Here is a 17,523-nt window from a genome sequence, read left to right on the forward strand (position 1 = left end):
TATGTCACCACGGTCATTAGTCACTACGAAGAAACCCACAATGGCATGTTACTATGAACTGTCCCACAGGCTTTATCTGGATTTCACCAGGTTTTACATTAATGTCCTTTTCTTGCTCTAGCATCCGGTCCAGGATGCCATACTGGATATAGTGTACCTTGATTTTTCACTTACTGTATCTTGCAGAATTTCCATATCCATACAGATCTGCTTCTTTGTTTGTTAAGAACGGCAAGGCAGTAGAGCGGAGGAGTTAAGGCCATGAACTCGGAAGCCAGACTGCCCGAGTCCAAATCTGAGCTCCACCGGATCTCACCTATGGCCACATTATCTACCTTTACGTAATTCGACTTCCTCATTTGTAAAATGTGAATATTATTATAAGGATTAAATGAGTTGCTGCATGTAAAAGGCTTGGCACGTAGTAAGCACCAGATAAACATTTGCTGTGATTTGTTTTATAACTGCATTATTGAGGTATCGATTCGCCCATTTAGAATGTACAGGCCAGTGGCCCTTAGCCTACTCAGAATTGTGCAGTCAGCACTACAATTTAGGACATTTTCATCACCTTAGAAGAAACACCAACCCCCTTAACCACCATTACCCGATTCTTCCCGCTGCCATCCCACCCCCAGCCGCAAGCAACCACTGATCTGCTTTCTGCCTCCGTAGATTTGCCTTTTCTGGACGCTTCATGTAAATGGGATCGATTAATAGGTGATCTCTTGTGTCTGGCTTCTTTCACTCGGCATGGTGACCTCAGGGTTCATCCACATGTAGCGGCTGTCCGTGCCTCCTTTTTATGGCTGAGCGGTACCCCACTGTACAGATAGGCCGCGTTTTCTGCTTATCCATTCATCTGTCGACGGACACTTGGGTTGTTTCCAGCTTTGGGCTGGTGTGAATAGTGCTGCTGTGAACATTCCAGCACAAGTTTTTGTCCAGACGTGTGTTTTCAGTGCTTTGGGGTGTATACCTGGGAGTGGAATTGCTGGGCTGTGTGGGTAACTACGTTGAGGTTATTGAAGAGCCCTCAGCTGCCTTTCTGTCTGGGACCTCTGGGGGTGACCCGGGAGCTCCCTTGCCTGCCCCAGTGATGCTACAGAGGCACCTGGGGCCTCAGGCCGTGGCCGTGAACGCCCGGGGTGGCTGCTCCTGCGCACATCATCACATCTGTCCGCTCTGAGTGGGAGAGCTTTGCCTCAGCTCTCTCTCCAGACCCCTGTGGGCTTAGCCCCCATGGGCACCATCTGAGACGCCCTTCATTGGCATCTAGTGTGGGTCCGACTCCCAAAGGGTTAGCTCGGGGAGGCTTGGGTTTTCCACTCAGCACAACCCCCACCCGAGTGGAGAGACCGGGCAGATGCCAGGCATGCCTTTCACGGTTATTTTTATTTTGCACGGGAAACCATGGGAACACAGCACGGACAAAAGCATTTCTGCCACCTGTGAGAGGAACAGACGTTGGGCAGAGGGGTCCCTGCGGGGAGGCGGAGCCCGTGACGTTCGACCTGTGTGCCAGGCGCTCCTTGAGATGTGGGGCAAGGCCCAGGGGCTGAGTGAGGATTTGAGGGCGCCGCTGTGAGGTGTGGGGCGAGTGGGCCAGGAGAGCCTGTGTAGACGAGCTCGCCCTGCATATGCAACAGTGCTTATTAGACTAACATGGGGCACAGGGCACTGTACCTGCTCCCTGGAAGTCTCCAGATTAAAGAGCACGTCTCTGCCCCTTGTTTTTGGAAATCCTTTTTGTCGGCTGGAGGGCAACGGGAAAAACTGCTTGTTAGGGGTGTCTGGGTGGCTCATTCGGTTGAACATCCGACTTCGGCTCAGGTCGTGATCTCCTGGTTCGTGAGTCCGAACCACACGTTGGGCTCTGTGCTGAAAGCCCAGAGCCTGGAGCCTGCATCGGAGTCTGTGTCTCCCTCTCTCTCTCCCTCTCTGCCCCTCCCCCGCTCACACTCTGTCTTTCTGTCTCCAAAAAATAAATAAACATTAAAAAAAATTTTTTTAAAGAAAAACTACTTGTTAGCATATGCGGAAATGAATTGCAGGTCTCAAAGCCATTGGACTGGGGAGATGTGGGGGGCGGGGGTAGGGATGTGCTCAAGGGTCTGGAAAAAATTCTTGGGCTCTGGCCAAACAACTCCGTAACCAGGAGAGGAGGAAAACCGACCACAGAGCCATTTTCTGAAGAGCAGCCTAGAACAGCAGTGCCGCCCCCCCCTCCCCATAATATAAGGCATCATGTTCTCAGAGACTGCCGGGTAGAGTTCAGATCCCAGCCCCACCCTTACCAACCGGGTCACCGGGGAAGGGCACCTAACCTACCGTTCCCATCCTCAGATTCCTTACCTGTGAAATGGGAACAGCAGCTCCCGGCTCCTAGGATTGGTGAGAACAAAGTGTATGGAGCATCAGACTTGGAGCTGCCCAGTAAAAGATGTCCCTGAGGGCGATTAGGTTGACTTGGTCCTACCAGCCGAGCTTTACGTGGAAGCTGAGAGTGACTGGTACGAATTTTAGCTCAGTAAAGACTCAGCTGTGCACCCTCTCTGGGCCTTTCCGCATAAGCTTGCCAGAGCGGTTGAGTTTCCTGGGGTTACTGTAGCAAAGCACCATGAACTGGGGTGCTTAAAACAACGGAAATGCGTCCTCTCACAGATCTGGAGGCCAGGAGTCCAAAGTCAAGGTGTGGGAGCCTCGTTCCGCTGCTGGAGGCCACCAGCGTGCCTTGGCTTGTGGCCACGTCCCTCCAGCCTCTCCACTGTCATGTGGTCTATGTGTCTTGTGTCAGAAGCCCCATCTCCTTTCCCTTCTAAGGGTTCCGGTGCTAGGATTTAGGGCCCCCCTCGTGTGGCGTGACCTCGTCTTCATCAGTTGCATCTGTAGAGACTCTTTTCACGGAAGATCACATTCTGAGGTTCCGGATGGACAGAGGTTGGGGGGGGGTGCTCTTCTAGCCCGTACACTTGCCGATAACGTCAGGAGCTTGGGCCACGGGAGGCCGGCAGGATGGCAGCGTGGGCTCTGCCCCCACGATCGCCTGACTGTGTCAACCAGGTGCCACTAACTGGGTGCCACCAACTAGCTGTGTGGCCCTGCATAAGTTAAGTAGCTATCGTGTACCTCAGGCTTCTTCTGCCGTAACAACGAGGAGAACAGGAATTCTACTTCGTAAGGTTTTCCGAGGATGAAATGAGCTCTAAGTACAGTTTCGATCAGGTTTTTCAGGAGACTCTGAGATGAGAATTCCTGTGCAGATGATTTTATTTATTATTTTATTTTATTTTATTTTATTTTATTTTATTTTATTTTATTTTATTTTATTTTTTAAATGTTTTATTTATTTTTGAGACAGAGAGAGAGACAGAGCATGAGTGGGGGAGGAGCAGAGAGAGAGGGAGACACAGAATCCGAAACAGACTCCAGGCTCTGAGCTGTCAGCACAGAGCCCGACGCGGGGCTCGAACTCACAAACTGTGAGATCATGACCTGAGCCGAAGCCGGACGCTCAACCGACTGAGCCACCCAGGCGCCCCTATTTATTTATTTTTTAAGTATTCATTTATTTTTGAGAGAGAGAGAGGCTGAGCATGAGCGGGGGAGGGAGAGAGAAGGAGACACGGAATCCGAAGCAGGTTCCAGGCTCTGAGCTGTCAGCACAGAGCCCGACGCAGGGCTTGAACTCACAATATGCAAGATCATGACCTGAACTGAAGTCAGACACTTAACCAACTGAGCTACCCAGGCGCCCCCCCCCCCCTTTTGTAAATCTTTATTGTTAATTTATTATTTTTCAGAGAGAGACAGAGAGTGTGAGCAGGGAGGGGCAGAGAGAGAGGGAGACACGGGATCCAAAGCAGGCTCTAGGAAGGCAGCATGGCATCTTGGAGAGGAGGACATGGGACTCGGAGTCAGAAAACCGGGGTTGGAGGGCTTGGCTGTGCGACATTGAACAAGTCTGTCTCTGGGCCTCAGTTTTCCGTATGTGTAAGATGGGACTGATGTTAAAAACAACAACAGTGATAATAATACCCACTTCTGGAAATAACACTGAAATCGGTTAAGGATATAAAGCGGTTTGTCCTTAGTGGGCTTGGTGGGAGTGAGTCGTGCTTTGGGAATGAGGGGGGCAGCGGGGGATGGGTCCCGACCGCATCAGCCTGGAGCGTCTACCCCGTGGGAAGCCCTAGAATACAGAGACAGTTGAGGCAGGATGGCTGCCCTCCAGGACGTCCGCATTGTGACTGTTATAGAAAGTCTCACGTTCTTCAGGAGCAAGGCCCAGGTCTTACCTGGGTTTGTGGCCCCTGCAACATCGCACAAATGCCTGTTCTAGACGCACAAATGCCTGTTCATGGTGTCGACCACCTGCTTGGGCATATCCAGGACAGGAGAGGGGAGATTCTCAGCGGGAAAGACTCAGATGGAATGGAGCAGGTTGGAGGAGGGAATCATGTAGTGAGAGAAAGGGAGAATGTTTCTCTCTTGTTAGTCTGTGGTTGAGGCTGACCACCACTGCTCCTGGGAAGCAAGGATTAGCTGTCAACCCCAGTGCTTGTAGGAGGCTGAATAATGGTCCCCAAAATATCAGGTCCTGATCCCTGGAATCTGTGGATGTTACCTCGTAGGGTAAAATATTTACAGTTGTGGGACGCCTGGGTGGCTCAGTCGGTTAAGCAGCTTGCCTTCCGCTCAGGTGGTGATCTCACAGTTCGTGAGTTCGAGCGTTATATCCGGCTCTCTGCTGTCAGTGTGGACCCTGCTTCAGATCCTCTGTCCCTCCCCTCTCTGCACCTGCTCTGCTCACCCTCTCTCTCAAAAATAAATAAGCTTAAAAAAAAATCTTTACAGATGCGATTTTGTTTAAGATCCTGAGAGGGGGAGGGGTGCCTGGGTGGCTCAGTCCATTAAGCGTCCGACTTAAGCTCAGGTCAGGATCTTGTGGTTTGTGAGTTCGAGCCCCATGGCGGGCTCTGTGCTAACAGCTCGGAGCCTGGAGCCTGCTTCGGATTCTGTGTCTCTCTCTGCTCCTCCCCTGTTCATGCTCTGTCTCTCTCTCTCTCAAAAATAACTAAACATTAAAAAAAATTTAAAAAAAAAAGATCTTGAGAGGGGAGGTTATCCTGAATTATTCAGGTGGGCCCTAAATGCGATCAAAGTGTCCTTATTATAAGAGCGGGGCAGAGAGAGGTCTGACACAGACAGAAGAGGAGGAGGCCCTGTGACCACGGAGGCAGAAACCAGAGTGATGTGGCCACAAGCCCAGGGACACTGGGAGCCACCAGAAGCTAGAAGAGGGAAGGGACTCATCCTCCCCTAGAGCCTCCGGAGGGAGCACAGCCCTGGCGACATCTTGACTTTGGACTGATTTTAAACTTCTGCCTTCTAGAACTATGAGAAAATAAATTTCTGATGCTTCAGGCTGTCCGATTTTGTCACTCGTGTTGCAGCGGCCACCCGTCCCCACGGTTTATGAACGCCCTAGATCACTTAGCGAGCACCTGCTGTGTGCCGGGCACCGTGCTAGCCGAGGGAATACGCAGTGAACAGGGCAGGCAAGGCCCTGCCTCCCGGGGCCGACTGTATACTTCGGGGGGCCGGGGGCGGCAGGAACAGACAGCACCCCTTGGCTTTGTCTCCCACGCTTCCTGTGTATTCGCTGAATCAGTCCTCACAGCGGCCGTGTGGGGCAGGTACTATGTTTCCCATTTTGTGGATGTGGAAACCGAGGCACAGAGAGGCTAGCCCGAAGCAGCGCCCGGGGCCCTGAGGCGGGATGAGCTCGGAGGGGACCGGGGACGGGGGACGCGGGGCTCACCCGCTGCCCTCGCCCGCCCCGCCGCAGGCATGTCGGAGCGCGAGCGGCAGGTGATGAAGAAGCTGAAGGAGGTGGTGGACAAGCAGCGGGACGAGATTCGCGCCAGGGACAGGGAGCTGGGTCTGAAGAACGAAGACGTGGAGGCCGTGAGTGGCAGCCCCCGCCCCGTGCCCGCCCTCCGGGCCAGCGGTCCCCTGGCCCCCTTCTGTCCTTCCGTGGGCTCTGGGCGGCGGGGTCCGGAAGCGGCGGCCGCGGGGCCGACCCTCGGCCGAGTGTGCGCTGCCCCAGGAGGGAACGTGGCGCTGCCTGCCCCGTGACCTTGCTACTCCCACGCCCCGGGGAGGTGCCGAGGCCCAGTCAGGCTTTGTTCTGGCCCCGACGCTTCCGTCAGCCCCGCCTCGTCGTGCCCCTCCGGGAGCAGGCCAGCACGGTCCGGGCCGCTCTAGAAACCCGGACGGCGTCTGCGCCGGAATTAGAAAAAGATGCCCCATTCTCAAGGCATGCTACTTCTGTCCGTTCGGAAGTCGTCGTAAGACACTGACGAAACGCTTCTCTTCCAACTGTCATCAGATTATCCTAGCGTTTCTGGCCTCAGCAGTTCTAAGAATATGAGCAGACTTCAAACAAAGCAAGATGTCTCCGGTGCGAATGGCACGCCTGTAGGCGATTTGCCCTCGTGCGGTGCACCCCACGAGCTACTGCATGTGGCGGTCCCATAAACGGCCTTCCTCTTTCTCCAGCTGCAGCAGCAGCAGACGCGGCTGATGAAGATCAACCACGACCTCCGGCACCGCGTCACAGTGGTGGAGGCCCAGGGGAAGGCCCTGATCGAACAGAAGGTGGAACTAGAGGCAGATCTGCAAACCAAGGAACAGGAGATGGGCAGCCTGCGGGCAGAGCTCGGGAAGCTGCGAGAGAGGCTGCAGGGTGAACTCAGCCAGAATGGAGAGGAGGAGCCCGAGGTAAGCGGGAAGCCAGCCACCGAAGCCAAGTGGGAAGGTAGGTCTGTGAGCCGGCTGGAGGTGGGCAAGGCTGCCTGGTTTTCCCATTACCCTTAGGGGAAGTGGGAGGAGCCTGAGGGGGGTGGGGCTATAGCGTGTAGCTGGCTAACTACACGGACTCTAGAGCTGGTCCGACTCGCCCCGAATCTAGCCTGTTACTGCCTCCCTGACCTTGGATAAATTACTTAGACTTTCCGTGCCTCAGTTTCCTCATGTCTAAAAGGGGAACGGTAACAGTCTAGCCCCAGGTCATCGTGACAATTAAGTGAGTTAGTTCACTTACAGTGTTGGCTGTTGTTATTGATTACCGTGATCGTCTGGAGGAGTCAAAAAGGCTTTGTCTGAGGAGGTGATCAAGGGGCGCCTGGGCGGCTCAGTCAGTTAAGCGTCCGGCTCTTGATTTCGGCTCAGGTCATGATCTCACCGTTTGTGAGATTGAGCCCCGAGTTGGCCTCTGTGCTGACATCTCGGAGCCTGCTTGGGATTCTCTTTCTCCCTCTCTCTCTCCCCCTCCCCCACTCGTTCTCTCTTTCTCTCTCAAAATAAGTAAGCATTTTTTAAAAAGAGGTTATCAAAAGAAGGGGAGAGTAAACAGTGAAGGGGGAGTGAGTTCCAGGCAGGGGAGTGGCACACGCAAAGGCCCTGTGGCAGGAGAAATTGCAGTGCAATCAGGGGAGCCTAAGAAGACAAGGGTGGCTGGTATGCAGTGTGAGGGGGAGGCAGAAGGCCTGAGTGAGGTCAGAGAGATGGGCACGGGCTGCTGCTGCAGGCTAGGGAGGCCACAGGGTGGGGTTTGGTCTTCTACCTGGAAGCACTGTGCTGAGTACTGTGGACGTTCAAAGAGCTTACTGTCCAGTGCAGGAGACAGACTTGGACACCCACAGCCACTTAAGGTGGGAGGGGATTATCTTCGTGGTAAGAGATTGTCTTCTGGGTTCCCTTGAGGCAGAGCTTGAGAAAAGGAAAATGGGCAGGAGGTTTGCCTGGGAGGTGACCCCAGAGATCAGGGGCACGAGATGGGGAAGAAGGAAAAGTGGATTCAGGGGTGTTACTGCAGTGGGAGCTCAGTCCTGCTGGGACCTCTGAGAAACACACAGAAGCGTCTTTCTGGAGGAGAAAGGCTTGGAACGTTCATCCACATGTACCCGCCCCCAGTGAGCTGGTGGCCTCTGGGGGTGTTATGTCCCCGACATTCCCGGGCAGAACTTACAGAGCAGATCTCAGGGCAGAAATGGAAAGATGTGCGATGTGTGCCTGGGGTTGGGGGGGCAGGGGGCCTTTTTCCACGGCTGGAACTACACCACAGCTACACCTAAAATCTGGACACGGGGCACCAGAGGGGTCTGCCCCAGAGAGGTGCCCCCGGGGGGTGTACCAGGAACACAGAGATGGGGCAGTTAATCCTGACAGGGGTGGCGCACAGTTTCATGGAGGAGGTGTCCCTTCAGCTGGATGTCAGTGTTGACAGTGCTAAGATTTTGATACGTAGTTGTGGAAGGTGGACGTGCTGCTTCAGAAAAACAGTGGACTGTTCGGGAAGGGCTCGGGGCTTACTCTTTCTTCCAGCAAATATTTACTGACTGTTTCAGGTTTGCAGACACTGTGCTAGTTTCCTGGGTTACAGGTAGGGGACGGAAGACAGATGAGCCCACAATCAGGTTGGCTCAAATGCCAGCACGGTCGTTAGATATCTCGTGAGTTCAGGCCAGACAGTTCTAGATTCTCTGAAGCACAGGTACCTGGGATACAGTTAGGGAGGTTAGGGAAAGAGGCCTTAAAAGGGAGAGGTTAGGGCTTGCTTTTTGGCTAAAAGTGACAGAAGCCTAAATTAAAGTGGTTTAAGGAATAAAAAAACAAAAAGAGGAATTTTGGGTTGTATAGCTAAAAGCTTTGAGTTAATGATGGCTTCAGGTATAGCTGGTTCCAGGGGCCCAAATGATGCCATCAGATCTCTCAGCTTTGCTTTCCTCTGGGTCGGTGTCGTTCTCAAGTCGGCTCTTGCCATATAGTGGACCCTGGTACTCTACCAGTATACCAATCCCAGTGAAAAGAAATTGCCTCTTTCCCAAATTCCCAGCCAGTCTCAGGAAACCCTCTCCTCGGCCCATCGCTGAACCAGTCATTGTGGCCTGAGGTCCGGAATATGCATGGGGTGTCTGTTCCTGAGTCACATGGCTACGCCACGCGGTGCCCATCCATGCCGCACGCACCGGAGGTGGGCAGGGGGAGTTTCTCCAGAGGACAGCGGCAAGGACCCAGCCCAGACAAGTATGGAAACGGTGGCAGGGCAGACAGAGACGGCAGCCGTCGTCTACAGCACCGGGAAGTCGGAGCCCAGAAGGCCACACACAAGACTCTGAGCAGTGGGGACTGTGGCGCCCCCCACAGGGTTCAGCAGGGGAGGAGTGGGATCAGCTCGGAGTCTATGGAGGGCTCTTGGGAAGGGAAGGAGCTGAAGGCAGACATGGCTATTGGGAGCCCTTTGCAGTAGTCCAGACAAGAAAGGCGAGGTCTGTGCCCAATCTATGGCAGTGGGATGGGTGAGGAGGAGACAGATGCCAGAAATAACCACTAGGCGCGGCTGAGGGCAGTCACCCCCCCTCCTCCCCTGGTGTCCCTCTTCCAGCCCCCTGTGCCCCATGAGAAGTCAGGCCCGGCTCCTCCTGGGAAGGCGGGGCTTGCCGCAAACCCAGGTCCCGGGGACACCACCCCAGCCACGAGACACCGAGCCCTGCTCCGCATCTATTTAGCGACAGGACAGGGACATGCCACGTCTCCTTGGCCCAACTGCCTGTCCGTTTCAGTTTCCCCTGCTGGCACCAAGCGGGTGGGACGGAAGTGGAGTAAAATCAGGTGGCAGTTATGACTAAGCCGCTGGGCTGCTTTGCGGAGTCTGTTCCCAAACTTGGGGCGTCCTTGCTGAGTTTGACTCCCTCCCTCGGAGCTGAGTAGGGTTCAAGATACTTGTCACTCACACAGGGAAGCTGCGGGTTGTGGTGGCTTTCCACCTGCTGCCGCGGGATCTGGGGCCCATCCATCTCTTTGGGGCTCAGTTTCCTATCTGAAAAATGAGGGGAATGAGCTTGAGGTGGTTCAGTAGACCAGCTAGCTAGCGTGGCAGGGATAGAGGGCCGTGGGGCCGGAGGAGGGCACGGTGGATCCTCAGTGGAGAAGCGAGCACAGGGCAGGTTTTCAAGTCCTTGAGACAAGTCTTATGGGATAGCTAGGATGATGCCTAGGGAGGAACGTGGGGCAGGGCACTCCAGGCAGGAGAAAGAACACGAAGGTGTTCTGGAGAAGGAACAGGTGCAGCTGGAGTGGTGGGCTGGTCCTGGCATAGGATCGGTGAGAGGAGATGGGAGCTACAGAGGGATCCAGAGGTGGGGAGGAATCAGTTCTCATCAATGCCTTGGTTACTCCGGTTCTCCCCCTCGATTCATGCGATCCTTTCTGAGCTACATCACTGTCTTTCACTGTGCCCACCGGTAAATAAGCCTCCTTACATGTTTTTATAACATAGTTATTGAGATATTCACATACAACTCAGCCACTTAAAGTATACAGTTCAACAGGTTTTAGTATGTTCACTCTATTGTACGACCATCTCCACGATCTAGAACATTTCCATCCCTCCCCAAAGAAACCCCGTACCCATTAGTAGCCACTCCCCATCTCTGCCTCCCCCAGCCCCTGGCCACAGTGAATCTGTTTTCTGTCTCTGGATCTGCCTGTTTGCGGACATTTCAGGGACGTGGGATCACGTAACACGTGGTCCTGACTGGCTCCCTCACTCAGCATGTTGTCTAGCTTGTCCGGTTTCTCATGTTTTCACTGGAGGCTCTTCTACCTTTGATAGGTAGACATAGAACCCTCTAGAAAATGATTTGGTGGGCTCCCTATCTAAAGGATTTCATCTAAAATCATAAGAAAACTGTGAAGCTAGTAGTTACCTACTTGATGTCTCTGCCTTGCAAATTCTGTTATCTTAATAAATGTTTGTTTATTTAAGTGCTCAGGGAAAGCAGACAGGGGCCTGATGGCTGGTGTGTGAAGCTGGGTTTTCTGGCTGAACGCATGCATGGTGGGCCTGGAGTTACTGAAGGTGACCAGGGCAGAGTCACCCCCCGTTGCTGGGCCAGGAGCTGAGGGAGCATAGTGGCCTTGATGTGCCCAGGTCGGGGGAGAGGGGCCAGGGGGCCGGGCCTCAGGACGCAGGGCCCTGGTGGAGGATGTGGCCTTCCTTAAGCCAGTCTGGCCCCATTGCTTGTCAGCTGGCTTCTGGGGCCTCCCTGGGGACAGCTGGGGCCTCAGGGCATCTCCTTCAAGCTGTGCCCGGAGTGCCTCCGGGGACTAGTGGACAATCCTCGATAACCCCAGCCACCTCTGTGGTCCCTTGTGGAGTAAACTTAGAAGACCCATCGGCGATGGGCCTGATTTCCACGGTGGGAAGAGCCTTCGCGGTCTCTCTCAGGACAGGCCAGTCCTGGGCTGCTCGAGGCGCTACATTGGCACCTGCAGGGCCTCCGGAAGAGCTGGAGCCCCACACTCCCTCTTCTGCACTTCAGGCAGCGGTCCCAGAAGTCGGGACTTTTTTGCAAACCTGTCTGGGAATCCCCCGAGCTCTAGGGCATGAGGTTGCTGCTCTGATTAAAGAAACATCCCTTCCCCAGAGAAAAAGAACTCAGGTCTGAGGAAGCCTTTCCGTTTCTTGGGTGCTTACAGCCCACGGGGGTGGGTAGGAACCTGCTGGGTCCGGAGAGCACGTGTTCTGGGGAATCTCCGGTCTCCGGTGCCTGGGCGGAAACAGAGCTTAGACATATTACTGGATTGTCAAGGGCTAGATGGGGAAATGAAGGTCCAGAGGGGATCAGGCAGCTTGCCCAAAGGCCTCTTGGGAAGTGAGGATTTGGGAACCCTCGTGAAGGGCTTTTCGCCTTCCCCAGGAGGTGTGCATCCCTGCCAGACGGCCCCTCTCAGAGACACAGAGAGGCACAGACTTGCCCCAGTGAATGGCAGGGCCTGAGTTATCTGGGAAGGGAGAGGCTGGAGGGAGTGTGTGAGCCTGAAATTTGGGTCCACGGCAGGGGCTGCCCGTGCCTATGGGGTCCAGGCACAGAGGAACGGGGGGTGGAGGGGCGGGAGCAGACACGGAAAGAACACATAAAAGGCAATAGCTGCTATGTAGCACCAGCCCAGTGTTGCCGTGTGGGCCCAGTGTAACCCAGTCTTCCAGTATTTCTTCGAAAATGAAGCTCAAGGCCCAAATAATGTGAAATCTCCTGATATAAAACGGTTGGGAGGGGCGCCTGGGTGGCTCAGTCGGTTGAGTGTCCAGCTTCGGCTCAGGTCATGATCTCACGGTTTGTGAGTTTGAGCCCTGCATCGGGCTCTGTGCTGACAGCTCAGAGCCTGGAGCCTGCTTCCGATTCTGTGTCTCCCTCTCTCTTGCCCCTCCCCCACTCACACTCGCTCGCTCTCTCTCTCTCTCTCAAAAATAAACATTAAAAAAATTAAAAAAAAAACTTTTGGGAACTAATTCTAAAGAGTTTTAGAACACAGTGAAGGCCACACAAAATGTTGGGGGGGGGCACTGGGGGACACCCAGACTTCCTGGTAAACTCCTACACATTCGTCAAGACGCCATGCACAGAGACTACCTCTGCAGTAATGTCTTCCATGATCCTTCCCAGTTAGAGTTTGATGTCCTTGCACCTCTTATTATAGGACTTTGTAAGTTTCTGTCTATGTGTACCTTCCCTCCAACCCCAGCTGACTCATCTCACTAGCTCAGTGCCCAGCAGGCACACAGGTGATGCTCAATAAATGCTGAAATGTTTATTGAGACATCCAGTATTTATCGAGATCCCAATTATTTATTCAGTGTTTATTACAGACATCCAAAGATGCTCCGTGGTTAACCTGGGCAGGAGAAGGGGATCGGCATTAGTGAGTGCCTACTGCATACAAGGCACTTGCCATGCATGGTCTTGGGTGAAGGACACTGTCCAACTGTGTGGCTTTGTAGGAGGCAGACGCTGAAGATGTCCCCTGAGGACACAGCCCACCTGAAGGTGTGGCATCAGCAGATACCTAGAGAACCTTCTTGGGACGTGAAGTCGTCCATACTTGTTGGGTGGGAAGAGGCCCCGCTCCATTGCCCAGAGGGCTTGGGGATGGCATATTTCCATCTTCTGCTGGAGCCAGGTGCCTCCCCTGCTCCGTGCTGACTCCTGGTCAGACCCACTTCCCCCACCTGTGCCTGCTGGGTGACTCTCTGTCACTTGATCTGCCCTGCTGAGTGGTGTCTCCTTTCAAGTGTCCTTTCCCAGAACAGCCTGTGCTGACTGTCCCAGGATGGAGGCATCTCAGCTCTGCCTCCTGGGGTCCTTCAACCTGCTGGCCTTCTGTCATCTCCTGAGTCGGCATGCATTTCCTCCTATGCTGCTGTGGGATTTATTTTGGGCAGGGGGGTGGTGTCTCTGTTTCAACCCCACTTTCCCCTGTTCCAGAGCTTCCCTGCTGTGGTCCTGAACTTTTGTCCACTCCTCCTAGTTGATGATGGGATATTGGCGGTTCAAGGGTGTCAGAAACCCCTGCAGATTTGGCCAGCTGACTCGGAGGCAGTTTGCAAAACCTTCCTTGCTATCAAAAAAAAAAGGAGAAAAACACACTTGTTGGAGAGGATGTGGAGACTGTGGAACCCTCCTACGCTGCTGACGGAACGTAAAGTGGGGCAGCTGCTGTAGGAAACAGTTAAACAGAGAGAGACCGTGTGACCCAGCAGCTCCTCCCCTAGGTATCCCCCCGGAGGAATTGAAAACGGGTTCAGACAAATCCTCGTACACAGATGTTCATGGCAGCACTGTTCACAATAGCCTAAAGGTAGAAACAACCGAAATGCCCTTCAGTGGGTAATAGGATAAACAAAACATGGCATATCCATACGCGGAATAGTATTCAGCCATGAAAAGGCACAAAGCACTGACCTGCTACAGCATGGATGACCCTGGAAAACACGACGCTAACTGAAAGAAGCCAGACACAAAAGGAAACATACTGTTTGATTCCATTTATTCGAAATGTCCAGAAAGGGCAAATCCACGGACACAGAAAGCAGACAGTGGTCGCCAGGGTCTGGGGGGAGGAGGGCTGGGGAGTGACGGCTAGTGGGTATGGAGTTTCCTTTGGGGTGATGAACATGTTGTGGAACTAGACAGAGCTGCTGACTGCACCACACCGTGAATGTACTAAGTGCCACCGAAGTGTATTTTTAATGGTCGGTTTTATATTAAGTGTCTCTTACCAGTTGTGTTTTGTTTTGTTTTGTTTTAAAAACCTTCTTGCTGTGAGAAAGGGAGGGAGGATGGGGTTAGGGTCTGGCCTGAAGCAGGTGACTTAGCACGCTCCGGTCCATCTGAGGGGCCTTCGTGGAAAGAGAAATGCCCCGCCCGTGCACACCTGCTGTGATGTCACCTGCCTCTTCCCCTGGGCTCCCTCTGATCCCTCAGCCACTGGAGATGACGGGGCTTGACCAGAAGTCCAGGAACAAATGGGAAAACCTGTACGACTCCATGTTAAATGAAAAGGGAAGAGAAAACTGGGCATAAGCTCTGATTTTAACAACTTTGGCCAAATTAGCAAAGGTCTTCTTAGCAACGGTCTTCGTAAGAATACGAGGAGAGAATATGGGACAAGGAAAGCAGATCTATGGGGGCGGCAGCATTTGGGGCGTGCTGTTTCTTCCCCCTGGACACCTTTTAGTGGTGTTGGTAATAAACCCCTGAGTCAGGTGGGGAGGCACCAGGACGGCAGGGCTGGCTGCTGAGAAGGCGAACAATGAACAGGTGGCCGCTGGCTTTCGTCTCCACCGCGATGCTGACTGCACAGAACGTGAGCAGAGGCCGCCTGCGAGTTCTTAAAATAGCGCCCTTGGCAAGCTGCGAGGCCCCGGGAGGGTGGGAGATTCGGGCTCCGGCAGGATGCGGGGTGGGTGCTGGTGCTGGTGGCCGCCAGGAATTCATTAGCAGCATCTCTGCCTCTCCAGACGGAGCCGGGCGGAGAGGAGTGTGTCTCAGAGGCGGAGAAGATGGCCATGGATCTCAAGGACCCCAACCGCCCCCGCTTCACCCTGCAGGAGCTGCGGGACGTGCTGCACGAGAGGAACGAACTCAAGTCCAAGGTGTTTTTGTTGCAGGAGGAGCTGGCGTACTATAAGAGGTGAGCGTCCCCGGGAGCTCCAGGGCTGGCTCCTTGCTGGGGTTGTGCGGAGTTTGGGAAGGACAAGGACTGCATCTGTCTCCGTTCCGGGGACCCTGTCTGGAAGCACTTAACGCACAAGTTCACGATCCCTTTCTGAAACTCTTGGGCCCAGGTGCGTTTTCTGATTCAGCACTTCCCAGCTGTTAGAAAGGAATACATAACGCACACCACCAGCGAGCCCTGCGGCGGCCCCCCCAAATCAAACACGCTAATATTTTTGTGGCCAAGATGTGAGTATTCATACGACACGGGATAAACACTGTCATCGGCCTCACGAGAGTTTTTCAGGTGTTGCCACCAAATGAATGACCAAAAAATGAATTTTTGTTTTTAGAGCTTTTTGGATGTTAGAAATTTGCAGAAAAGAGATGGCAGAGCTGTGCAGCCTAAGTATTTGTTCATTCGGTTCTTGGCCAGTGACCTCCTTGCATATATTAGGGCTGCACTGTCTCCTACGAAAGCCACTAGCTGAGTGGCTATTTAAGTTTAAATGAGTTAAACTAAAATAACATTTAAAATCCAGTTCCTCGATTGTACATACTGGTTCAGCTTTATACACACTACCCCTCTATTGGTTTCTCAAAACGTACTACATTTGTTTCTACCTCAGGACCTTTGCACATGCTGGTCCTGTAGCTGGGAAAACATTCTCTTTGACTCTTCCCATGGTTGACTGCTGGTCACTCAGGATTCAGGTCAGAGGTCACCTCCTCAGAGAGGCCTTCCTTCCACATTATCTCCCTTTCAAAGGAGTGCCCTGTCCCAGTCACTGTCACTTTACTCAGTTCACAGTCCTTCACCGTCTTTTTTTTTTTTTTAATTTTTTTTTCAACGTTTATTTATTTTTGGGACAGAGAGAGACAGAGCATGAATTGGGGAGGGTCAGAGAGAGAGGGAGACACAGAATCGGAAACAGGCTCCAGGCTCTGAGCCATCAGCCCAGAGCCCGACGCGGGGCTCGAACTCACGGACCGCGAGATCGTGACCTGGCTGAAGTCGGACGCTTAACCGACTGCGCCACCCAGGCGCCCCCTTCACCGTCTTTTTGAAATCCTGTTCGTTAATGTGCTTGTTTTATTGTATGTTTCCATACCAGACTATAACAACGTGAGACCAGAAACCACATTCGTCTTGTTCATGGCTAAGTTCCCAAGACTTAGGATAGAGCTTAGCACAGAGTCGGTATGCGACAAATACTTCTTGAGTGGAGAGCCAGAAGGAAGGACAGATGCACCAGATGTGGTCCCTGCTCCAGTAGGGAAAACGAGAGGCACAGAAGACACAGTGCCGTGTATTTTTATTGAAAACCCACTGTAAGCCTGGCACATAAGAAAGTTTTACTGATGCTGTGTGCACTGGCTGTTCAAAGGGAGAGTTTACTTCTCAGGGATGGGGTAGAAACCAGGAAGACTTCATGGCAGAGGTGGCATTTGAACTGGGCCCTTCCCTAAAGGATAGGGTACTAGTCGGGTATGGGAGATGTTGAGATGGAAGAAGCCACAAAGGTATGAAGATAGCATTTGGCAAGGACAGGTTCTGTGTGGCAAGATTCTTCAGAGGAAACTGAAGATTGCGTTTCTGAGATGTGGGTTCCTTTCCTGAAATTCTTCACATTTGACCAGCTGGGCCAAAGAGACCGTAGGCATTGCCTCCAGGGCTGACCTCTCTCTTCACTGGCCACGCCCACTGCTAAGAGGCCAGCCCCCCAGGCAAAGAGACTGTTGGGGCACAGGCCACTATGGCCATCTTCCTAGGTCCCCCTCTTCCTAGTACAAGCCCTCCCAGACCATCAGACAGTACCCTTCTAGAATATTCCAGCTCTTACAGAATTTTTGACTGTCTTATCTCACACCTCTCAACTCCTTCCAGTGAAGAAATAGAAGAGGAAAATCGAATACCCCAACCTCCACCGGTCGCCCACCCGAGAATGTCCCCCCAGCCGGAGTCTGGGATCAAGCGACTGTAAGTGATGTGCTTCCTGAGTGTGGGGCTGCTCGCTCACGGCTGACCTGGTGGTTCACACAGCCTCTCACTTCTGGGCACCTGCTCCAGGGCCAGGCTTGTCACTAACCATCTCCTGCTGAGACAGGCCTAACCCCGGAGCACACCGGGCCTGGCCCTCGACTCTGAGTTCATCTCTGTACCTGAATGCTGAGTTCCTTCAGGGGCTCCCTGGGCAGAGAGGTTTGGGTAAGGCTGAGAGGGTGGAAAGGGGGCGGGGCCTGTAGCCAAGCCTCGGGGCTTCGGCGGGGGCCTGTCACTGGGCAGCAAGTAAGACTGGTGGGAGAGATTCGAGCGTCTGAAGGGTTGGGCCCTGGTCCGCTCGATCGGTGCGTTCCCATGCTGACTCCCACACCACCCCCGTCTCTCCACTAAGTATTCACTGCTGCGTAATACATGCAGGCAGTCAGGCCCTGTTTGCTGTGGGGAGCACACAAG

At 53.5% G+C, this 17,523-nt stretch overlaps 1 protein-coding gene across 2 annotated transcripts in view; it reads left to right on the forward strand.

The window, feature by feature from the left end:
• RILPL1 (Rab interacting lysosomal protein like 1) overlaps positions 1-17,523 on the forward strand; it is a 39,915-nt gene that overhangs the window by 13,251 nt on the left and 9,141 nt on the right. For both annotated transcript variants that reach the window (XM_047088329.1, XM_047088330.1), the window contains exons 3-6: positions 5,852-5,970; positions 6,565-6,786; positions 14,870-15,042; positions 16,954-17,046. In XM_047088329.1, the coding sequence (XP_046944285.1) occupies positions 5,852-5,970; positions 6,565-6,786; positions 14,870-15,042; positions 16,954-17,046 (607 nt within the window). The remainder of the gene's footprint in view (positions 1-5,851; positions 5,971-6,564; positions 6,787-14,869; positions 15,043-16,953; positions 17,047-17,523) is intronic.

This window comes from Lynx rufus, unplaced genomic scaffold, assembly GCF_022079265.1.
Source record: "Lynx rufus isolate CCGP_SWC_20201006 ecotype Redwood Valley unplaced genomic scaffold, mLynRuf1.p SCAF_24, whole genome shotgun sequence".
In the NCBI taxonomy this organism is placed as follows: Eukaryota; Metazoa; Chordata; class Mammalia; order Carnivora; family Felidae; genus Lynx; species Lynx rufus.